We start from the raw sequence: 26,507 nt of genomic DNA on the forward strand, positions 1-26,507 counted from the left end.
GAGTTTAGAACTCTTTGAAAATACCCAAACACTTCGACAATATACACGTAGGGTAGGCGCAGGATGTATTTTTCGGTGTATTTAATGAAAAATCTTCATTCCTACTGCATAAACTCCCAAGATTTTTTGACCAGAAACATTAGCTTTGAATGGTACTCAATATTCGACTAGAAAAAAACCCAACACAAAATCATGATATGCCGAGTATTTGACTGAAAACCCTGTGTGGCCTAGGGGGTGGAGGTGGGGGTGAAAATCGTGTGGCGTAAGGGGACCGAGAATCCCATTCACGTAAGCAAAGTTTCTCACTAAAATACACATCTTCAGCACAGCGAATATTGTCTTTATTCAAAATTATATGGAAAATTCTCAAATCATTTTGTTCAAAGGGAACCCAAGTAAAATCAGTGTATGATTGACGGTTATCTATATGTTTAAAGTTATCTGTGTTATGCTGAGTAAAATTGATAGCATGTAGAGGAAATGATGGAATCCCAACCAACCAAGCACATATACGATTTATGTGAGTAATATCACCGTGTACAATGCCACATGCGGATACCGTGATCGGTGTAGCGCGGGGATGTGAATTCGAAGCGAAGAAAGTAGGTCAATAAGTATTCAAAGACTGATTGTGTTTAATCAAAATAAATCTAGATAGCCAAAAGTATTGCACGGAAGACAGTGGTTATTGGCAAGCGAGCACTAGCAACTGGGGAGTTTAGAACTCTTTGGAAATACCCAAACACTTCGACAATATACAAGTAGGGTAGGCGCCAGGTATATTTTTCGGTGTATTTAATGAGAAATCTCCACTCCTACTGCATAAACTCCAAAGTTTTTTTTGACCAGAAACATTACCTTTGAATGGGACTCAATATTCGACTGAAAAAACCAACACAAAATCATGATATGCCGAGTATTTGACTGAAAACCCTGTGTGGCCTGGGGGGGGGGGGGGGGGGGTGAAAATCTTGTGGCGTAAGGGGGCCGAGAATCCTTTTAAGTTTCTCACTAAAATACACATCTTCAGCACAGCGAATATTGTCTTTATTCAAAATTATATGGAAAATTCTCAAATCATTTTGTTCAAAGGGAACCCAAGTAAAATCACAGTGTATGATTGACTGTTATCTATATGTTTAAACTTATGTGTGTTTTGCAGAGTAAAACTGATTGCATGTAGAGGAAATGATGGAATCCCAACCAAACAAGCACATATATATGATTTGTGTGAGAAATATTATATGCGTCAAAATCAAACTTAAGGCATTTTTCACAGTGCAGCACGAGATATTTCCCCCTGAATACAGGTGGCGCATAACACGTTGCGGTCCTATTCTCCACTCAAAGGTTCGTGCGCTACGAGCACCAATCTAATTAAAATTTGATGTTAGATCCGCTCACATACTCGCTACACGTCATCTTTGTTGAAGTATACATGAAAAGATCCCCCGATGTCGCCATAGTTTAAAATTTAAACAAAACACGCGATAAATAAGTCACGATCGTGGGTGCCGCCATTTTTTCTCTTCCTTACGTAAACAATACATGGAATTGCGATATGAAGGGGGAAATTTGATTGGCTGTTGCAAATTTGACCTCTGACGTGACACTCTATGGGATGTTAGATGTTTGTGTAGCGAGTATGTGAGCGGATCTAACATCTAATTCTAATTAGATTGTACGAGCACTAGACCTCTGTCAACGGCTTTTTACAGAAATCTGGTAAAAATTTCTAATAATTCAACATTTATGTTTTGGACTAAATATTTAGTCATATTATGAAATGCTTTTGGTGCAATTTGATGGGTGCTTACTGTAAATTGTTTAAAATCGCGGTTTTCTGATACTAAATTTGGAACTACTTCGTAATATGCGTATGAATGTAGGTCATTCACGTGGTAGAGATCACTGTAAACATGGAATCAAAAGTAAGGAAGGCTGTAAAACATTCCATAACACTTGTAAAATAAGAGACAAACAGCTTAATGGTAAAAATGTACTTATCAAAGTGCCAGTGCGCTATGAAAGAGCCTGATGTATCACATGTTGTCAGAACTTTTAAAAGGAAAGGAAATGAGAATGGCTGTGTATATCATTTGATTGTATTGTCACGTGATTGCAAGTGTTGACAGAGATGTAAGGGAATCTTGCGTAACGCACCCTTTGGCGAGAGAATGCTTGCGGTCCATGTTAAAACAAACTCTGGCTGAGTTTGGTTGCGGTCCTCAATTCATTGCAGCATTATAAGGATTTACTATTTCTGATTGTACATGTAAATAAGTGCCAGTTAAGGAATAGTGTAATTACTGACAATTTGAAATGATATTGCTGACGCTGTACAATACTTTTAGTCATTGATTATATTTATGTGTCCCTTGTGTGATTTTTCGCAGTCCTAAAAAAAATATACCAGGGTAAGGATGTCATTAAAATATCAAGTTTTCATTATTACTTTTCAGAAATTACATGTACAAACAAAGCATGCAAGTATTATCTTGTAATCATTTCACACTGTGGACAAAAATATACATGTACATCAGGAGTCAATGACCGCAACATGATAATTTTATCGAACACGCTTCTCTAATGCAATATTTTTGTTGAAATATGTTTACTCATGTGTAATTCGATCTTTTGAAAATCAATTTTAGTGTAAATCAACTTACTCAAATGTACACAAAAATAATTATCAAACACGTAACAATAGAAGGGAGTGCCAAAGGTTTTTTTTTTTTTTTTTTTTTTTTTACTGTACATGCATAGGTAGTTAATTTTACGAACAAAGTTTGATCTATAAACTACCTCCATTAATAAAATAATATTTAAATTGTAAAATTTAAGGAACCGATCAATCTCTTGCCCTCCATCCTCCGCGATTTAGGATTTAAACTGGGTTTTGTTATATTTGTTATGGCATGTCAAACGTTGCAATATTTGATCTTTTCCATTTGCATTGTATAATTATCCATTTGTATTCTATATTTTCCATTTGCATTGTATAATTTTTCATTTGCATTGTATAATTTTTCATTTGCATTGTATAATTTCCATTTGTATTGTATGTTTTTCCATTTGTATTGTATGTTTTTCCATTTGTATTGTATAATTTTCCATTTGTATTCTATATTTTCCATTTGTATTATATAACTTTTTCGTTTGCATTGTATAATTTCCATTTGCATTGCAAAATCTTTCATTTGTATTGCATCCGAGGGATTGTTTATTTTGATTTGTTACGAAGGATTTCATTAGTTTAGGTCCCACTTATGTTTAGCTGTCACCAGCTGCAGGTGACGTACCACAAATAGACTGTACGGGCACAGTGGCGTAGCAGTGGGGATTCTTTAAACAATATATATCTATTTGCCAAATACTCAGTACATGAATGGAATTAGGTAGCAGGAACAGCCTATTTTAGTTTTCTCCCAGGGTTTTAAGGTCATATTATCCGAAAGATCCGTGATTCTCACTTTTAGATAGTAATGCGTAAGGGAAAGTATTAACTAATTTACGTCTAAAGTTTGACACGAGTAGAATTCGAACATGCGACTTCACGGTTACGAACCAAAGGGTATATCACTGAACTATCGCGATCAGTTCCATATTTAAGGACTAGTTGAACATACATGTTGCTAGCAATGAGGAATCTTGCGCCTGGAGACCCCCTCCCTCCCTTCACAAATATGATATTTTGTATATAGATGTCGAAAAAAGAATGCACGTACGTTTTATTTTGTCAGAACGCACTTGTTACAGGGGCGGATCCAAGAATTGCGGTTACGGGGGCGCCACTTTATGAAGCAGGTGGTCTGGGGGCCGCCTTGAGGCGGCCCCTAGTGGGTCCAGGGCCAAGCCCTGGTAGGGGTCCAGGGGGCGAAGCCCCCGGAAGCTCCCAGATTTTACAGGGCTTGAAATGTGTCATTTTTAATATTTAGTGAAATTAGTAAAATGACGCAAATTTGAAGGGTTTCTGGGAAAATTAAGTTCTCTCAATACAGTAATTCAAAAAATCAAAAGATTTTGTTATTTATTTCTCCGGGAATGGAAGAAATTATTGCTTCTTTTATCGTTTAATACATTTTTCACTAAACAAGATAACAAGAGTTACCTTAAATTAAAAAATTTTAAGGGGGGGGGGGGGGCGCCGGCTGCGCCCCCCTTAAATCCGCCACTGACTTCGCCCTCCCCTGCAACCCCCCCCCCCCTTCCTCCACCAAGGATTTGCACTGGACTCACTAGGGATCTTAAGACAGTCCCCAGACATCCAGCAGTTTACTGCATCCTTTCGTTCAGAATTATCTAGATCAGCCAGTGGTTAAAGAGTAGACTAGTTTGAATATGCTGATCACATTAGACGCATAAAAGCGATCAATTAATTGGGGGAGGGGGGGGGGGGGTACGCCATTACACTTAGCAAATACGGTACATTCTTGGGAAACGTGGCTCCTGAACTTTACCTCTTCAACATCTCGCGCATTACCAAATTCAAACTTAAGATTAATCCATTGAATAGTTGTAACAAACCAAACTCGATGTTAACAATTGGTGGGGACCCAAGAGCCGAATTAAGTCCCCCGAATCTACTGAATTTTAACTAAATAAAAATGTGCATGCTTTTCTGGACAGTTCTATTTTAAAAAAAATGATATGGGGGGGGGGGGGGGGGGATTCGCCATTACTAGAGCTAACTACGTATTTTTAAAAATAACTAGTCCTGCATGCATGACCTGGTCGCGGTAGCTCAGTATATCGCTTGGTTTGTGGGCGAGAGGTCGTGAGTTCGAGAACCGTTACTGTCATTGCCGCATCAAACCTAAGACATAAACAAAGACAGTGATTGCTCCTTTGCCAAACACTCGGCATTTAGAAGTGAGAATCACGGGTCTTTCCGTAATGACCTTAAAACAGATATTCCGTATCGGTGCACAGGCGTTGGCACGATAAAGAACCGTCATTGCTACGGCCCTGTGTGCTAAGGACGTCAACATTTGTGGTACATCAGTGACGTTAACTAATGAAATCCTTCGTAACAAATCAAAATAAACATTCCCTGGATACAATACAAATGAAAAATTATACAATGCAAATGGAAAATATAGAATACAAATGGAAAATTATACAATACAAATTGAAAATATAGAATACAAATGGAAAATTATACAATACAAATGGAATTTATACAATGCAAATGAAAAATTATACAATGCAAATGGAAAATATAGAATACAAATGGAAAATTATACAATACAAATGGAAAAGATCAAATATTGCAACGTTTGACATGCCATAATTTGTTTCGTTTTTGCTTTTCAAGAATTTTCAGACGCTTGTGAAGTGGACGTCTCTCCCCCCCCCCCCCCCTCCCCACTTTTTTGAAGAAAAAAATCCTACGTGCCTGAAAACATTTATATCATATGCTTTCATCTTGCTTTATTTCTGGATATTCGTGAAATTCATGGTATTACATGTAATTGTATCATAACTTTGACAGAATTAAACCTTAGACATGACTACTCCAAGATTTTCACCCCCCTACGCCACACAGGGTTTTCAGTCAAATACTCGGCATATCATGATTTTGTGTTGGTTTTTTCAGTCGAATATTGAGTCCCATTCAAAGGTAATGTTTCTGGTCAAAAAAAACTTTGGAGTTTATGCAGTAGGAGTGGAGATTTCTCATTAAATACACCGAAAAATATACCTGGCGCCTACCCTACTTGTATATTGTCGAAGTGTTTGGGTATTTCCAAAGAGTTCTAAACTCCCCAGTTGCTAGTGCTCGCTTGCCAATAACCACTGTCTTCCGTGCAATACTTTTGGCTATCTAGATTTATTTTGATTAAACACAATCAGTCTTTGAATACTTATTGACCTACTTTCTTCGCTTCGAATTCACATCCCCGCGCTACACCGATCACGGTCCCCGCATGTGGCATTGTACACGGTGAATATTATATTCGTCCCAGTGCAGCACGAGTTATATCCCCCTGAATACACGTGGCGCATAACACGTTGCAATCTCTATCCAGAGTTATCGTTCCCGCTACGCTCCACTAATACCTCTGTCAACGTCTAAAAAGTTATATCAAAATGTACAAAAACTAACTTAGCATATCGAACTGTAATGATAATATCTGAGCAAATCAAACACTTCTCTGAATTTTTTAAAATCAGAAGATGGTAAATATGAGACACCTGAGCGAATTAGAAGGTTTATATAAATTTAATATTCATTCATTCAATAATATTAGTATAATCATGGAATTCGTTGTTTTTGTGAACCTACTTTAAGATTTAAAGCATAAAACTTAAACTTATAAAATTATTATCCATGATGCTATAGGTATAGGTAAGTTTTGCCAAGAATCTTGACATTTAGACGTTGACAGAGGTGTTGTAGCGCAGCGTAATACGCCCTCTGGTGAGAAATTGAACACGTCGTTGCGGTCCTATTCTCGGTGAGCGGTAAATGTAGAACGACCGAAACCCGAAAGCCGAAAGACCCGGATAGCGATTTTTTATTTTTTTTTTTAGATTTCCCTATTAATGCTTCATGTAATAACTCAAAATTTGCAGAGATTACTGTTTGTAACCTAGGTGCATAAAAAATATAAACTGTTTCTGAGAATTCTTCTACAAACGTACCAAACCAGAGTTTTCACCTACCAAAAAGCGGTAAATCTAGTACGTTTTGTGAATGTCGGAACCCAAACACGGTCGAAGACACTGACCTATTTCCACAGCCCCTTTGTAAATACTGGGTTTTAAGTAACCCAACTCTTGCAAAAATATTAATTAAAACTACATTTTATGTTTCTATGATTATTTCCACAACACCGAATAATAAAAACTGCTGTATTTTGTGATCGTGATATTGTTTTAATCGGAACAAGTAGGTCCCCTTAGTATGGTAAATTCGTACCTAAACAGCGTACGCGTACATATAAAACGATAGATGAGGATATCTGTCGGTAATTAGTAATCATTAAGATTAACCATTAATTTTGTTGCCCAGCTCTGGCCACACAAAGATTTCCCATTCACCCAAGAGCCATGTAATTTTGAATAAAAATCTAAACTCCGAAACTAAAGAAACTATACTCCCTAAAGTAAATATTGTGACCCAAAAAGTGTGCTTTTACATTTTGTCATTTTGATTAAAAAAGAAAAGGGATTATGATAATACAGTCTTTAATCGTCTTGATGAGGAAATGATAATGTTAAAAATTGTCGTTTCTCTTCGATAAATTACAAAGGACTACTTTAGATTACACTTCGTATGCATCATCAAAATAATAATTGAATTATAAAATTATTCAATTAATTCTATAACGAATATGCTTCAACAACTGAGGTTCAAACAGAAGCACACTATTTATAGTGTATATCAAAGTGGATTGAAATATTGCAAAAGAGTGCGTGTACTACACATGTATGATTACAAATAATATGTAGGGTGATACAATAAAATGCGCATATAAATGCACCATATATGCAAGTGCGATTTATTCAAGTTACCTTAGAGATCTAGAACTCAATCTGATTCAATATTGTCTATAATGCTAAAATGCGGACTTTCAGTAGATCGCAAGATAGGCGACCGTGTATTTTATCTGAAGCTTAGGACCGCATCGATACGCAGAATTAAGCACGCCCTCAATTTCCTGTAAAATGGCAGTAACAGCAAAAATATAGGAAACGGTCGTAAAGTTTCTTGAGAGGGATTTTCGCTTAATGGATCAAGAAGGTTGCATCTTTTTGGAGTACACTTACCCCCCCCCCCTTTTTTTTTTAGCAGTACGTATTATTCGTTTTGGTTTATTTACACAGGCACCTGAAGTAAGGATACTACTTGTAACCACCACCCCCTGATGTTTTTGCGGCGACAATTTTCCGAAATTTGTGGATTCCCTGTCTATCTCGTACTAATTTCTAGTTATGTAATCGTTTCATACTTTTTGTAAGTTTTAACGTGATTTTAGTATACCAGTAGAAGGTAAATCTCTAAAGCTAACAAAAAAGTGAAATGATTGTACATATATAAATCAATATTAGGGTGAGATAGGCAGGGAATCCACACATTTCGTTTGTACAAATCATGGCCCCCGAGGATAGGATGGGGCCACAATAGGGGATCAAAGTTTTACATACAAATATATAGGGAAAATCTTTAAAAATCTTCTCAAAAACTACTGGGCCAGGAAAGTTGAAACTTGAAATACATACAAATACTCAGTATATACATGTATACATATCAATATTCAGTATATATCCATACCAATATTCAGTATATATAGATACCAATACTCAGTGTATATCCATACCAATATTCAGTATATATACATACCGATACTCAGTGTATATCCATACCGATACTCAGTATATATATATTCATTCACCAATCAAGGGCCCTCGGGGGGCATGTACATGTTAACAGGCAATTAATTATAACAATGAAAATAAATAACAATCATTTAGAAGTACTACCGGTAATACTGACAGAGTTCACACTTCTGCACTGCACATATCTATAATTATATATGAAATACTGATTACAGACAAGATTTAAATTAATAACATGATGAATAAAATAACCCAACTGCTTCACAGTTTCTGGGATAGCAGATAATGATAGTGTTGTGTGAATACATATAAAATTGCAATTGTAATCAAATCGGTATAATTATATTTCAGTAAGAACAGTATGCAAGTATAAAACACATGTACATGTAGGATCCAGTTGTTCTGAATGTTTTATGCTAATGCAGGGAGATAATAGAATAATTATATAAATGAAAACAATTTTTACGAAGTGTTAAAGAAGGCGTGAATTGTTTACTTGATTGCACCAAGGGACAGTGCCTGTTAACAGTCTGGTAGTAAATCTATTGTACCAGATTGTTAGTCTTGTACTCCCAGTAACCAAGACAGCTTACAGGTGTAAAGTAAAGGAAATGTGTACAAAGCAAAGACATGTACTTGCAGTATCACATTACACTGTTCAAAATCATCTTACTGAATACAGCATGTAAGTATATTACATATGTACACGTAGGATCCAGTTGTTTTGAATGTTTTATGTCTAAAGCAGGAAGGTTAGAATACTTATATAAAAGAGAATAGCGTTATATGAGAGAATAAAAACACGATATGTTGACCTGATTACAGGGAGCACCAAGGGACAGTGTCTGTTAACAATCTGGTGGTAAATTGTTGTACCAGACTGTTGGTCTTGTACTCCCAGTAGCCAAGACAGCCTACAGGTGTAAAATATGATGAAGAAAGAAAATGTGCATAATGCAATGAAATGTAACATTTGTAGTATTATATCCCACTGTTTAAAATCATCTTACTAATTTGGATGAGGATATTTTCATCTTCATTGGTCATTAGCCAGATAAGCTTTTGATCACTGTCCATCTTTACAAAATTCTTACATGATTTGTCTATCATTTGGAATAAAATAACCCTTTCTTCTGATAAATGACTACATGAGAATAAAAAATGTTTTTCGTCATCCACTGAATTGTTGTTGCATCTTGGACAAAATATCTCGTGACAAGGGATTTTTTGGTAACGTCCCCTTTCAATGTTTAGTCTATGAGCTGATATACGGAAACGTGTTAGACTTCTCCTTTGCTCAAAATTTTTAATTGATCTCAAATAATTCTCAAAACCAAAGTTTTGTTTAAAAGTAGAAAAGCAACCGATACTCAGTATATATCCATACCAATATTCAGTATATATCCATACCAATACTCAGTGTATATCCATACCGATACTCAGTGTATATCCATACCAATACTCAGTATATATACTTACCAATACTCAGTATATATACATACCAATACTCAGTGTATATCCATACCAATACTCAGTATATATACATACCAATACTCAGTGTATATCCATACCGATACTCAGTATATATATCCATACCGATACTCAGTATATATATCCATACCGATACTCAGTGTATATTCAGTATATATACATACCAATACTCAGTATATATCCATACCGATACTTAGTATATATCCATACATATACTCAGTGTATATCCATACCAATACTCAGTGTATATACATACCAATACTCAGTATATATACTTACCAATATTCAGTATATATACATACCAATATTCAGTATATATACACACCAATACTCAGTGTATATCCATACCGATACTCAGTATATATATCCATACCGATACTCAGTGTATATTCAGTATATATACATACCAATACTCAGTATATATCCATACCGATACTTAGTATATATCCATACATATACTCAGTGTATATCCATACCAATACTCAGTATATATACATACCAATACTCAGTATATATCCATACCAATACTCAGTATATATCCATACCAATACTCAGTATATATACATACCAATACTCAGTGTATATCCATATCAATACTCAATGTATATCCATACCAATACTCAGTATATATACTTACCAATACTCAGTATATATACATACCAATACTCAGTATATATATCCATACCGATACTCATTGTATATCCATACCGATACTCACTATATACACATACCAATACTCAGTATATATATACATACCGATACTCAGTATATATACTTACCAATACTCAGTGTATATACATATCAATATTCAGTATATATACACATACCGATACTCAGTGTATATATATATATATATATATATATATATATATATATATATATATATACAAAGCACTAAAATGACCAACGACACGAACGAGTTAGCTTTACTATTTGTCAACATAATTGGGTTAACTCGTTCCACTTGAGATTAATTAAGTTTATTGTTTTTCTTTTCGGACATGTTGGATCAGCTCTTTGGACGAATAAGGCATGTCCTAATTCGCCCCACTTTTAACATTGATTGGCAAGCCTAAAGACCAAAAACATGTAGTCTGCGTTGTAAATACGTTTGTAGATTAGTGCAGTTGTAGTGCTAGATGTATTTATATGTAGTTTTTGTTATTATGCTCTGTTGATATTGACCACATTATGTAATTCTTTTCGTTTGTCCTGAAGAAGGGACGGGGCGTCCCGAAAATTTGACAATCTCGTTGTTCGTGTCGTTGGTCATTTTAGTGCTTTGTATAATTTTTTGTATTTGACCTTGTATCCATGTTGTGGATCCGACACTCTGAGGTATCGGGTGTTGTTGGAACTTTAGTGCTTATATATATATATATATATATCGATACTCAGTATATATATACATACCAATACTCAGTATATATATCCATACCAATACTCAGTACATATACATACCAATACTCAGTATATATATACATACCGATACTCAATATATATACTTACCAATACTCAGTATATATATATATATATATATATATATATATCTATATCTATATATATCCACACCAATACTCAGTATATATACATACCAATGCTCAGTATATATATATATATATATATATACCAATATTCAGTATATATCCATACCAATACATACCGATACTCAGTATATATACATACCAATATTCAGTGTATATATATATATACATACCAATACCCAGTATATATCCATACCAATTCCTAATATATTCCCATTACATGTTCAAACAAATTTCTTGCGTGATGTGGTTTTCCTCACCCCCTGTATCCCAGGTATGAAAAAACACAAGTGTGTTGATTTGTCTCCATTCATTGGAACTTCATATATCAAAAAAAGTTCTCTTAATTAAGGATGGGTCATTGTCATCATTCAAACAAATAAGATTTTCTTCAGTTATGAACCTTGAGGGTCATAGAACTACATCAATCAAATATTGAACGCTGAAGTGAAGTCTGGGGATCTTGGATTATAGGAGATTGTCACAACGGCGTAGTAAAATATCACTTTATTTCCTCATTCGAAAAATTTGAAAGTACTAACTTTTGTCTCTTGTACAACAAAATCAAAGAAGAGATTTTCAAAACAGAGTAGAGTAAATTCTTATGAATTACTACCTCTTTGAGTGCCATTTTAAATGCCCTACTCCCAATCTTTTCTTAAGGAAAGAATTAATTGAGAAAATAATTTTCTCTTTCTTGTATGATCTGATACCCCTACATTATATCTATTTATACATATTTCCATTGGTTTTGCCTTCGATATCTTTACTAATTGTAATGATAGCCGTTTCCTCATGTTGTGAGTGTGCGTATAAATCTTGATATTACATTATTCTAACGACTGGGAACTCCGACAGAAATGAAAGTAGAATGTAAATTAAAAAATAAATTTCATTTTTTAAAATACATGAGGTTATGAACTGCGGCGGTTCACACCAGCACACGTCATCACACCAGCACACGTCATCACACCAGCACACGTCATCACACCAGCACACGTCATCACACCAGCACACTTCATCACACCAGCACACTTCATCACACCAGCACACGTCATCACACCAGCACACGTCATCACACCAGCACACGTCATCACACCAGCACACTTCATCACACCAGCACACTTCATCACACCAGCACACGTCATCACACCAGCACACGTCATCACACCAGCACACTTCATCACACCAGCACACGTCATCACACCAGCACACGTCATCACACCAGCACACGTCATCACACCAGCACACGTCATCACACCAGCACACGTCATCACACCAGCACACTTCATCACACCAGCACACTTCATCACACCAGCACACGTCATCACACCAGCACACGTCATCACACCAACACACTTCATCACACCAGCACACGTCATCACACCAGCACACTTCATCACACCAGCACACTTCATCACACCAGCACACGTCATCACACCAGCACACTTCATCACACCAGCACACGTCATCACACCAGCACACTTCATCACACCAGCACACTTCATCACACCAGCACACGTCATCACACCAGCACAGGTCATCACACCAGCACACTTCATCACACCAGCACACGTCATCACACCAGCACACGTCATCACACCAGCACACTTCATCACACCAGCGCACGTCATCACACCAGCACACTTCATCACACCAGCACACGTCATCACACCAGCACACTTCATCACACCAGCACACTTCATGAAGCGCATTATGTTTATTTCTGTAATTGTCGACAAATATACTATCTTAACCCGTCCAAGAAAGACGAGAAGAATCCATTTTCTAAAAAAGTGGTACATGTATTTTTATTTCATAATCATTTGTTTCAACGTTAGTGATGTACCATCTTCAAAATATCTTAACAGTGTGATAACTTTGTGCAACTTAAATCTTGTTTTTTATGCCCCCGTAATCGGAGATTCGCAAAAACTTGAACCTTGTCCATAACGTTTGAATGCTTAGTGCTGGGGCTTTCATAATTCACGTGTGTATTCCTTGTGGCAAGATCTTTCATTTGGTACCAGAATTACTTTGCTACAAAAAACAAAGATGTGTTTGTAAAACACTGATGTCCATGTAGGGCATTAGAGCTGACACAAAGTAAGAAAAAATATTATACTCTGGTCTCATACAGTTATGAAGTTTGAAGTTATTCCGAGTGGATACGTTATCATGATAAGATACTGTCTAATTAATTGATCAGTTCAGTAATCGATCAGATACATATATCGATTGATCACACAGTCTTATTAGTATCAACCGACACTTTTATCTATGAAATAAAAAAGGCTAATTTTAATTAGACTGATTTATCACGCTTCTTCGTAAAGATCTGTGCCTAAGATAACGCTTAGTATAAAGAAATATTGTGACGATTCTCTCTCTCTCTCTCTCAAATGAAAATAGAATACATAGAAACATGTACGATCAAGACGGTAGTTCGAAATAACAAAACGAAAGTAGATTCCCCTGTTTTGTTGTGTACCACAGCGGAGAAGAAATGCGTTGAGGTAAGCTCCAATTGTCAAAACATTTATATCTGTGTATATATAACGAAATAATGCAGAAATGTATGAATATGGTAGCAATCTTCCGTCAAGTATAAAACATGGAGAGATATAGTCTTGACTTTCTACTAGGTCAATGTATCATGTGTATGATATTTATACTAGGTGGCCACCCACTAATCCGAAGAACATTAAGATATTTAGCATTGGAAATATTGTTTAAAAAAGCTTTAAATGTACGTTTTCTGATAGCTTTGGAGATCATATATTGTGTATCTACTTTCGTTATTGTTATCAATATGCTGTTTGCGGCGGGCGAATCCAAAGAGTATACAATTACACAAATTAGATTGAGAGAGAGAGAGAGAGAGAGAGAGAGAGAGAGAGAGAGAGAGAGAGCAATCTAATCAAAATCAGACAGATCCGCGCCGAATACTCTGCGTAGTGATTTGAGAGCGAGAGAGAGAGAGAGAGAGAGAGAGAGAGAGAGAGAGAGAGGAGAGTGAGAATAATTTTGGTCTACATTTTGATTTTTATTGGAATAATGTGTCTTTTATGACGTAAGTTTTTCTCGTTTATACTGAGGTTCGATGGTACCAGTACAATATATTTCTATAGGGGAACCTTATTTTTAGGTTTCCAAAAGCTATTTTTGAACAAATAAAAGAGAAGGAAAAAAATAACACCGTCTTTGAAGCTAAGATATTTATTGCCATGTGGATACAAGAATTCGCAGTTGCATTACTTTGATAGATCCTAATGATGTAATGAACTGTACACACTCACAGAAACACCCCACCCCCTCCCAGCATTTTCAGTATGATGACAACACGTACACATATTGCAAATAGCAATACTTACATTTCCAATGTTTTTGCCTTTGATATTTTTACAAATTGTAATGATAGCCATTTCCTCATAAATGCATTGCAGTTGTGAACAATGCGCGTATGAATCTTGATAAATATAGTACGCCTATTTTAACAGCTGGGAATTTAAACAGAACGAAAGTAGAATGTAATTCATAAAAAAGAAAAATAGATTGAATTTTTTGAAAATACAGGAGGATATGAATTGTGACGCTTCACGCCTGCATACTTTTCATGAAGCGTGTTCATGAGGAAATGACTATCATTACAATTTGTAAAACTATCAAAGATAAGAACGCTGGTCGCGGTAGCTTAGTAGTAGAACGTTCGCTTCGTGAGTTCGAGCCCCGCTCTTGCCATGACCGCGTCAAACCACAGGCAATTATATCGTTCGGGTTCGAATTAATAGGTAGTGATTGTTCCTTCACCAAACGCTCTGCATTTAGAAGTGAAAATCACAGGTCTTATAATATTTGACTTATTCCTCTTTGTATTTACATTCCTGCACACTTTCCAAAACCCACAAAGGCTCGAGTCTCTTATGCATCGGAGACACCACTAATAAACCTTGTAAGATACCATAAAAATAGATAAATAAGTATCAAATTCATTGGTGGTGGGTATGACAAGCCGTTTTAATATCTATTCGAAAAAGAGATATCTCTTTAACTTTGAGAGATATTTCTCTAATTTAAAGAGATATTTCTTTCTTTAAAGAGATATCTTTTAGGATTAAGAGATATCTCTCTCAACTTTGAGAGATGCCTCTTAAGTTTAAGAGATATCTCTCAACTTTGAGAGATATCTCTTAATTTTAAGAGATATCTCTTTAAAGTAAGTAAGAGGCATCTCTTTGAATTAAAGAGATATATCTCTTAGTTTGAGAGATAATTCTTTCACTTAGAGAGATATCTTTAGAATATAGAGATATCTCTTTCAGTTAAAGAAGCATCTCTTTCACTTTAAGACATATCTTTTTTATAAGATTTTGAATGAAAAATATCTCTTAAAACAGAAAAGATATCTCTTTCCGAGTGTCCAAGATATACCCACACCAATTCCTACAGTATATATTCATACCAATTCACAGTATATATCCATACCAATTCCCACAGTATATATCCAATTCCCACAGTGTATATCCATACCAATTCCCACAGTATATATCATACCAATTCCCACAGTATATATCCATACCAATTCCCACAGTATATATCCATACCAATTCCTACAGTATATATCATACCAATTCCCACAGTATATATCATACCAATTCCCACAGTATATATCCATACCAATTCACACAGTATATATCATACCAATTGCCACAGTATATATCCATACCAATTCACAGTATATATCCATACCAATTCCCACAGTGTATATCCATACCAATTCCCACAGTATATATCATACCAATTCCTAAAATATATCCATACCAATTCCCACAGTGTATATCCATACCAATTCCTAGAATATATCCATACCAATGTAGTATTGAAAATGTGAATAAACACAACTAATCAACGGGATTTGATACTGAGTGAGAAGTTTTAAACTATAACCTGTAAGTGTATCTGTATAAGTACACGTGCAATACATGCGGGTGTAGATTTAATAGAATAAAGGCCTTCCGATCGCCTCAGAACCCTTGATACAATCTAATTCGGAAGGCTTGTAGTTCATGTTGTGATGATTCTGGGGGGATCCGGTTTGAATGAGTCTTCAGTATCCCTTACTTATCGTAAGAGGCGACTAAATGGGGGCGGTTCTTTGGATGAGACTGCAAAAAACCGAGGCCCCGTGTCACAGCAAGTGTGGCACGATAAAGATCCCTCCCTGCTCAAAGGCCGTAAGCGCCGAGCATAGGACTAAATTTTGCAGCCCTTCACCGGCAATGGTGATGTTTCCATATGAGTGAAAAATTCTTGAGTGGGACGTTAAACAATATAGAATCAATATAGAATCATGTTATTCTATTAGGGATTGTGTGTTAGACAGCATGAGAGTACCAAATCCCTGGATCGTTGTATGTTGTAAAAAAGTACAAATGTGACCTTTAAAAACAGCGAGACACTCACTTTATTTTTGTAGCTTTTCTTATTAGCGCTTAGTGTTGGCAGATTTTGTTTAAATCAATGTAGTAAATTAGTGAGACGGTCAAAGGTTTGTATTGGTCGATGAGAAATGAATTGGTACTCTTTTCTCTGTAAGTGTGTATGGGGAAATAATTTTTTTTTTTTATTGGTTCGGTAGAATAATTCCTTATCGATTACATGTATAACGTTCTAATAAAAGTTTTTTTCTCAAATATCTAACTATAAATCTTAATTAATTGCTGTCATTGATATGTTTCAATTTTATTCATTATTAATGAGGTATTATTATTCATAATTTTATACGAATTTTTTTTGCAAAGAATGACAGTGTGTAATGATTAAAACAATTCGTTATGAGTTTCTGGGTATGAAATAGATAAATTCATAAATAGAAAAGCTATTTTAGTTGAATTGCTACAGCTACGCATCTCTCTCTCTCTCTCTCTCTCTCTCTCTCTCTCTCTCTCTCTCTCTCTCATGACCAACGGCATGAACAACCAGATAAATCCTAAGGACGACCCGTCCCAGAATAAACGAAAAAGTTTTACTAATACATATATTAATGAATGAAAGGCCGAACGAACACGGACCTCTGGACGTTCCAGAGGTGGGGTCAGTTGCCCTAAAGGAGTGATCCTCCTCTGTTGACCGGTCACACCCGCCGTGAGCCCTGTAAGATAAGTCGTAAGTTACATTATATTTACCACATAACGAATTAGATTTAAGGGAGTTAAGTAATAAGGGACTTGAATCAATTACTGTATTGGAAGACAAATTTACGTTTAAAAAAATCCATCACACCGTGACGTGAAAATTGGACATAGATCCGGGGTATCAGGAGGTGGAGTTAACTTTAAAGCACCCCGAATACACATGAAACTTGAAGTAAAAATTATGAAAACCACAATCAAAATCTCCTGATGATGAATTTTTTATGTGTTTAAAAATTTGCTTTCTTTCATTTTCATTGGGTAGATACATGTATACATAAATGTATGAATCACATTTGAATGTCTAAACACCTGCACTCATTTCCAACTTATTTGCCTTTAATATTTCAACAAATTGTAGTATTAGCCATTTCCTCATGAATACGTTGTAATTGTGAACAAGCGCGTATGAATACAGATAAATATAGTTCGTCTACTTTAACGACTGGGAATTCCAACAGGAATGTAAGAACAATGAAAATATAAGAAATAAACTCCTGTTTTGAAAATACACGAGAATATGAACTGCACCGCTTCACGCACTAACACGCTTCATGAAGTATGTCAACATTGCAGTTCATACTCTCTTATATTTTCAAAAACGAAATTTATCTCTAAAGTGGAATTTTCATAATTTTCTTCAAATAATATTTTTATTTTAGTGTACCTAAAACTTCCATATTTACATTTGTAAATGATATTTCATTTTGAAAACTACACAAGTGCTCTTGCATAAATGATATTATTTATACTTTTTTATAAAGTGAGTCTTTAAAAGTGTTCCTTTTGTTTCCATAAAAGATGTCATATTACAATTCCTACAAACGTTTTATTGGAGAATACTTAAAAAAAAATTAGGGGCCGATTTGTGTTGGTTAAGATTGACTTCATGTTAAATGTATAAAACCAACAACATGAAAAATCCGCTTTAGTCCACGTAAATAGTTCAATAAACACGTGACGATTCATTCGTTCTTTAAATAGATCTGCTTTCGCGCTTTTGGAAGAATTAAAACTAGTATTCAATTCGAATAATCAAAACAAGGTCTGTCATTTCGTTCCGGATGCTGTATTATAAAGATACACAATGTACAAGAGTATGGAAACAAATGATATTATAGAAATGCTTTCATCAAGCATTCCAACAATTATTTGTTTTGTAGAGAGATTACTGTACCTGTTATAACCATCTGAAGATGTCCTTTGGAATTTACAGCCCTGTTAAATTCAATCAAGCTAGAGCCAGAGGGTCACTATTGGCGCCTCCATTGAAGTAAGTAAAAGTCTTTGAAAGTCAATTTCATATGTACAAGATATATTTAATACTTGTCTTTTATTTTCATCCTCATTTTGTTCGTTTGCAAATACGCCCCCCCCCCCTGTTTTTTTTTTTACTAAATCCAGAAGAAAAATTTCCAAGTGAATAAAACGTAAGAGTTTGTTAATTATGAGTTAATTACTCAGCTTAGTGTTATTACAAAATAACAATTGAGAAGTTTTTTTCCCTTCAAAATCTTGTGTTTCGTTTCGAGTACGACCAAAGACTGATATAGAATTGAATCGGAATGCAACATTCCAGTGTTATAGAGTGAGACGTCCCCGATAGTGACACCTCCTCTCAGAAGTCGGACTTCCCTGAGGGGAAATCGTGATCTGGAGCCAGACAATCCCCGAGGAAGTTGCACTCAGAGTTAGACTTTCGGGTGCAGATCACTCTATAACTTGTTATAAAGTGAGACCCCCCACCCCCCGCTGTAACAATGTGAGGTCTAAATTGAGACATTCTCCTTTCCTACGCGGTAAGTTCAGCATTGGATCAAGATGAACCTTTAAGACGATCATAGCTACAAACATCTAAACTGGAAGGAAGTCCCACTATCAACGATTTCCGGTGAGTAATCTCACTCCAGAGCCATACCTTCTGGGGAGAAGCTTGATTCTTTATGGAAAGGCTGGCTCTAGAGTGGGTCTTCCTCGATCAGGGAAGTTTGATGTAGAGCCAGACTTCCGGGGGAAGTCTCACTCTACAGCCAGACTTCCGGAAGAAATATCATTGTAAGGAAAGTTTCACTGTGTAAGATCGGGAACATCATTATTTTTTTACGTGTAAAACATGGACATGATCTTAAGGAATATTTGCTAAATCAATAAGGACATAAATTTCCATTTAACGAATATTGATTCGGCTGTCTTTAAAGGGACACATCGCATGTTTTCAAAGTATGCACAGTTATATGCTTATAGTAATTAATTCTGATAGTTCGTTCGCCGACGTATTGCGATAATTAGCCACAAAACAGATTTAAATGTTAAGCCCCGATTTCAAAAACTCTCGTTTATTAGACAGGTAGTTACGTGGTACAGTGACATCGAATGCGACCTTCTTCGATCAACTTATTGTGAAAATAGTGTTAGATATTTTTTTAAAGAAAAACTCAGCTTTTAGGGGCCTAATTCATTCCCCATGGACAACTTTTATTTCGATGTTGACAAATCCCAATGATAGTAACGAAAGTTCTTACGTTACTATCATCATTCATTCCGTTACTATCATCCTCGCTGTTTTTTCGACGACGAATTTTCTGTTCATATGAGCCGTATAAAAGATAAAATAACACCTGATCGTAATTGTTGCTAGTGTATGATATTTCTTACCTACATATCATTCGCAAATAAACAATACAAATAGATACAATAAGTAAACGTGGTCTTCCCGGAATTTCCTTCCGCCATCTTGGGACGATAGTAACGATCGTTACTATCATCAGTTTAGGTATCACACCGTTAATTATTTTCACTATATATTACTATAGAGGAAAAAAATTCATTAAAAATCAGTTTACAGAATCGATGCCGAATAACGCAGTCAGAAACGTTCTATGTTACCTATCTCGTCTGCCGACACCAGAAAAACACCACCCTACGCGGCATTTTCGAAAATAAATTACCCGCAAACAAGACTACCCTCAAATCCACGTGTTTTTCACATGTGTGTAAACAGCCGGAGTACACCTCAGGAAGTAGCCTCAGCTACCAACAGCAAATAGTTCCTTTGTATACACCTGGTTATTTCTACAAATTACACAAAATTTCCTAACTAGGGGTGCAAAAATTAAGAGGAAAGAAGAGGAGGAAATGAGAAAAATCGGGCAAGGAAAAAAATATTTCTTTAAATATATGGAACTACAATTGTTCATTTTCATTGGACAATTACCGGTGTGATACCTTTAATACCAGCTTGTGCTGTAGGTATTGGCCGGCTGTTCCCTCACCTAGGACGATTAGCAATATACACTGTAGGTAGTGGCCGGCTGTTCCCTCACCTAGGGATGATTAGCATACACTGTAGGTATAGTGGCTGTTCCTTCGTCAAGCGCCCGGCATTACATTCGAAGAGAAAGTCGCGGGTCTTTCAGAGATGACATTCACGATGGCACTATAAAGAACCAATATTGCTACAACCTAGAGCGTCACGCATATGACAAAAAATGTGGCACTTCACCTACCCTTGGTTGAGTGAAAAAAGAATCCCAAATGGGGCGGGAAACACTGGAATAGGACTTTATCTACTTATTTAGCTTTACTTGTATAGCTACTTAGTTAGCTTTACTTGTGGTGTTTGCAGATCTTGTATTAAGACTTCGATCCTTCTTTTTATTTTCTATTTCACAGCATTGATACAAAATCGATACTACTGCGAAAATATGGAAGGTACAATAACAGATGGCCCACGGGACGAAAATCTTATTGTTCAAGTTGTACCAAGTTGAATCTTGAGAAGGAAAGAATGGAAAAGGAGTACTATCGACTGAAAAACACGTAACTTTTCTTATTTCTAAAAACAAAAATTTCATTTTCATTTATTTCTATTTTCACTTCATTTACCACTACCTAGAATTTTCATGTAAACATTTAGATTTATATACGACAATGAAATAGTCGTAATCCATAAAATTATTATTAAAATAAAACACTTTCAAATATAAAAACAACAACAAAAAGCAAACAAACTCAAGCTCTTATACATGTACTTTGATATATGAACCCAAATCACTTGATCAGTGAGCAAATTTTCTCAAATCAAACATAACAGCAATTTTCATTGTCAGTGCAAGAGAGAGAGAGAGAGAGAGAGAGAGAGAGAGAGAGAGAGAGAGCGAGAAAATATGTGGGTACTTGTTACTTTACATGTATCAATATAGTGGACAAAATAGTTAAGGATCAATAAAATGTGTGCTATTTGCAAATGTGTACTAGTATGTTTCATGATAAAACCTATTTTTAGATAAGATTTAATCTTTTATAACACTTGCTTCGTTCGTTTCATTTTGTTTTGAATTAATACGTTGAAAAAGTTGATCTTTATATAGAGTAAAATAAACAAAATACATTGGAAAGTGTCGGGAAAACGCGTGTCTTAATCTCTCTGCGAATCGGCTTTCTCCTGACTTCTCATGCTTGTTTTCAGTGATCGTCTGTACTGTGGATCTCGTTGTCGGCTTTCTCCTGACTTCTCATGCTTGTTTTCAGTGATCGTCTGTACTGTGGATCTCGTTGTCACATGCTTGTTTTCAGTGATCGTCTGTACTGTGGATCTCGGCTTTCTCCTGACTTCTCATGCTTGTTTTCAGTGATCGTCTGTACTGTGGATCTCGGCTTTCTCCTGACTTCCCATGCTTGTTTTCAGTGATCGTCTGTACTGTGGATCTCGGCTTTCTCCTGACTTCTCATGCTTGTTTTCAGTGATCGTCTGTACTGTGGATCTCGGCTTTCTCCTGACTTCTCATGCTTGTTTTCAGTGATCGTCTGTACTGTGGATCTTGGCTTTCTCCTGACTTCTCATGCTTGTTTTCAGTGATCGTCTGTACTGTGGATCTCGGCTTTCTCCTGACTTCTCATGCTTGTTTTCAGTGATCGTCTGTACTGTGGATCTTGGCTTTCTCCTGACTTCTCATGCTTGTTTTCAGTGATCGTCTGTACTGTGGATCTCGTTGTCTCATGCTTGTTTTCAGTGATCGTCTGTACTGTGGATCTCGTTGTCTCATGCTTGTTTTCAGTGATCGTCTGTACTGTGGATCTCGTGATCGTCTGTACTGTGGATCTCGTTGTCACATGCTTGTTTTCAGTGATCGTCTGTACTGTGGATCTCGGCTTTCTCCTGACTTCTCATGCTTGTTTTCAGTGATCGTCTGTACTGTGGATCTCGTTGTCTCATGCTTGTTTTCAGTGATCGTCTGTACTGTGGATCTCGTTGTCTCATGCTTGTTTTCAGTGATCGTCTGTACTGTGGATCTCGTTGTCACATGCTTGTTTTCAGTGATCGTCTGTACTGTGGATCTCGGTATCACCCCTCTTGCTTCATCTTCCCTCTGAAGAGACAAGTGGAAACGTATTATAATCCACTGGTATAATACACTGGTCTGAAAATGAACAGCTTGGTTACATTTGATGTGCCACAGTTTCCTTCTCCTGATGTTCTGATACAAAGTTCTATGTCTATAAGATAAGGTAACCACTCTCTGGGGTCTCACAGTGGATGAATAATTCCTCACAATGATGATGTGTTGGCTTGCTCCCTTCCCAAACCGTCAAGGAATCATCATTTACTTGATTAAGCTGGGACACGCACCTGTCTGTGAGAAAAGCATTTACCTTTTATTTGCCATATAAGTTTCAATTATGTAAAAATGAAATGAACGAAACAGGTGTTGCTGAAGGTCCTAAAGTCGTGCGTGTCCAGTAGTCATGCGCCATTTTGTTTGTTGTCATTGTTGGGGCCCGTGCCTAAATATTACGTCACGAGGGGCTGATTTTCGAAGATAATTAAAGAGAGCATCGATATTTTTACAATGAGTGAGATATGGGAAGCAAACAGGAAGAAATGATAATAATACAATTATACACCCAAAATACCCGCCATTTTGTTAATGTTTCTTCCCAGACTGTGAAAGCACGTGTTAATCGTGCTGAACCGCAACCGGTGGCCGTACCAAGCACATGGCTAATTAGCACAACCCAATGTGAAGGTTTTCGTGTATTTCGATTGATTTATAAGGCCAAACAATTTAATTGTTCGTATACTGAAAAGTTGGTAGTCCTTATGCATTTGGAATGTTGCTCAAAATGTCGGTAATTAGTGTAGCCTATAGCCATACAAGCTATCTCTTTTAATATTTTTAGACTTCAAAGAAAAAAAATCAAATGCTAAGTTGAGACAATACAGTCCTAGTTGACTTATCAACGTCTATCTGTATGTCAAGGATGTGTGCATTAGTGTCCATAAGGCAGCGAATAAGTATACGCCTAGTGTCACCATCCAAACTCTTCACGTGAAAAGGGAAGTTCACATGGAGAAGGGCGCTATATATGGAATTTATTTGATTTCATGTAATATTTTATTTCTATTCACTGTATAGAAGTGTAAATGCATAAAACGAATGCGATAAAAAGTTACCAAACAATAAAATATGTTTTCTTGGCCTCATTTTACTGCTACATCCGGGTGCACGACTACTGGTCCTAAACAAATATGGCCGACGATGAACTTCACTTGTTTTGTGCCTCAATTATAAATTTGATAAACCGCTTTGAAATATTTTAAATAAAGAGAATGTAAGATTTAAAACATGGTAAGTTAAAATATCATGTGAGATTAGCTAATGTTTCATTTTCCTTTTTCTTGAAACGAACATTTTCTTAAGCGCACGACTACTGAGCACTCGAGGGTACCGAAAATCACTTCACATAACAAATACTATAAATCTATATATTATTACAAAATACTTCTTTGTAATTATGAAAGAATTTCCTGATCCTTAACTGTTTTTTCCAGTAATTTAACAAAATGAAATGAGAGTCAATTTTCGGATAAATGAGATAGAAATCTCATCTTGGTGTAGGAAAAAAGACTAACCGCGAATACTTCTGCTACATGTACTTGTCATTATGACAGGATTTCAGATCAACTGAGAGATAAAGAAATTGAAGTGATATATCGGACAGAAGCAATCTTGGATGAACTAAGAAGAAATAACTATCGGTATGACCTTTTCTACATTATACGTAACACAACTAATTGTTTTAAAGATCCATACACTATGATCAAACAAGTCAGAAGCAGACCAAAGGGGTACTACTAAACAGAGTACACTAGAGTACGTTAGAGTACTTTAGAGTACGCTGGTAAAATTTCATAATTTAATGCAATTTAATTGTTTATTTGTATGTATACCACTTAAATAAACATGATTATGAAATAACATTGCAAAATTTATCAAAAGTATTTGTTTTTTAGCGATATTTTGACCAGAAAACAACATTCAATTTATTGAAGATTTATAGCATCACGATCCAGATTATTAATATTTTAATTTTACGTATGATTGTTAGTTATTCGGAATTCATTACCTTTGATTTTTCTCCCCCCCCCCCCACTTTATTTTAGTACGCTGGTAAAATTTCATGATTTAATGCAATTTAACTGCTGTTCGTAGGTGTTCTTCAGTGCGCATGTCTGGTTACTAAAGTTTAACCATTCTGTAAGCATAGGTTGTTGTTTGGTAGACTAGACTTGCGCAATAACACCTTTTCTGGTTTCGACTATAGGCAGTTTGATCGTACTATGGTTAAACTCTAGTTACTATTGTTGATGATCGAACTAGGCCACAAAAGTGCTTTTTATCAGAAGACGATGGATATTTTTTTCCGGATTGGATATTTTTTTCCCCGGATTTTTATTTTGATTTAATTGATAAAATTTCATACTCCTATGGTATAGCTAAAACTGCTCTCTACAATAAATTACTAGTATATCATTTTTTTTTAAATGAAGATCAAACTTCAATAAAACAGTTTTTAAATTCCTGATTGAGGAGTACGTGGCATGAGTTGATAATCGCAGATCTTATAAGACAGGATGCTCCATAGCTACGTTTTCAGAGCCATTTATTCTTTATTTATTTTCTAATTTTACTTCTCTCTCTCTCATCTATGTGGACGCTAGAGAGTGCGATCTCACACGTAAAATGCGTCCCTGATACTAACAGGTTTCGGCACTACGTTTATAGGACTACTACCACCTCTGGTGACGAGTGTTACGGTGGTGTACTTCTGGTGACGAGTGTTACGGTGGTGTACTTCTGGTGACGAGTATTACGGTGGTATACTTCTGGTGACGAGTGTTACGGTGGTGTACTTCTGGTGACGAGTGTTACGGTGGTGTACTTCTGGTGACGAGTGTTACGGTGGTGTACTTCTGGTGACGAGTGTTACGGTGGTGTACTTCTGGTGACGAGTGTTACGGTGGTGTACTTTTAGTGACGAGTGTTACGGTGGTGTACTTCTGGTGACGAGTGTTCGGTGGTGTACTTCTGGTGAGGAGTGTTACGGTGGTGTACTTCTGGTGACGAGTGTTACGGTGGTGTACCTCTGGTGACGAGTGTTACGGTGGTGTACTTCTGGTGACGAGTGTTACGGTGGTGTACTTCTGGTGACGAGTGTTACGGTGGTGTACTTCTGGTGACGAGTGTTACGGTGGTATACTTCTGGTGACGAGTGTTACGGTGGTGTACTTCTGGTGACGAGTGTTACGGTGGTGTACTTCTGGTGACGAGTGTTACGGTGGTGTACTTCTGGTGACGAGTGTTACGGTGGTGTACTTCTGGTGACGAGTGTTACGGTGGTGTACTTCTGGTGACGAGTGTTACGGTGTTGTACCTCTGGTGACGAGTGTTACGGTGGTGTACCTCTGGTGACGAGTGTTACGGTGGTGTACCTCTGGTGACGAGTGTTACGGTGGTGTACTTCTGGTGAGGAGTGTTACGGTGGTGTACTTCTGGTGAGGAGTGTTACGGTGGTGTACTTCTGGTGACGAGTGTTACGGTGGTGTACTTCTGGTGACGAGGGTTACGGTGGTGTACTTCTGGTGACGAGG

The 26,507-nt window shown here is 36.4% G+C and overlaps 1 protein-coding gene across 10 annotated transcripts in view; it reads left to right on the forward strand.

Annotated features, from left to right (window-relative positions):
- Window positions 1-13,777: 13,777 nt before the first annotated feature.
- Window positions 13,778-26,507, forward strand: part of LOC130051726 (uncharacterized) — a 42,440-nt gene continuing 29,710 nt past the window's right edge. For 6 of the 10 annotated variants that reach the window (XM_056154283.1, XM_056154288.1, XM_056154287.1 and 3 more), the window contains exons 1-4: window positions 13,786-13,900; window positions 18,739-18,848; window positions 21,248-21,394; window positions 24,528-24,614. In XM_056154283.1, the coding sequence (XP_056010258.1) occupies window positions 13,787-13,900; window positions 18,739-18,848; window positions 21,248-21,394; window positions 24,528-24,614 (458 nt within the window). In that variant the 5' untranslated portion in view covers window position 13,786. Of the gene's footprint in view, window positions 13,901-18,738; window positions 18,849-21,247; window positions 21,395-24,527; window positions 24,615-26,507 lie in introns of all 10 variants that reach the window. The other 4 variants (XM_056154290.1, XM_056154289.1, XM_056154292.1 and 1 more) reach the window with 2 other exon arrangements.

Source organism: Ostrea edulis, chromosome 2 (genome assembly GCF_947568905.1).
Source record: "Ostrea edulis chromosome 2, xbOstEdul1.1, whole genome shotgun sequence".
NCBI classification, from domain to species: domain Eukaryota; kingdom Metazoa; phylum Mollusca; class Bivalvia; order Ostreida; family Ostreidae; genus Ostrea; species Ostrea edulis.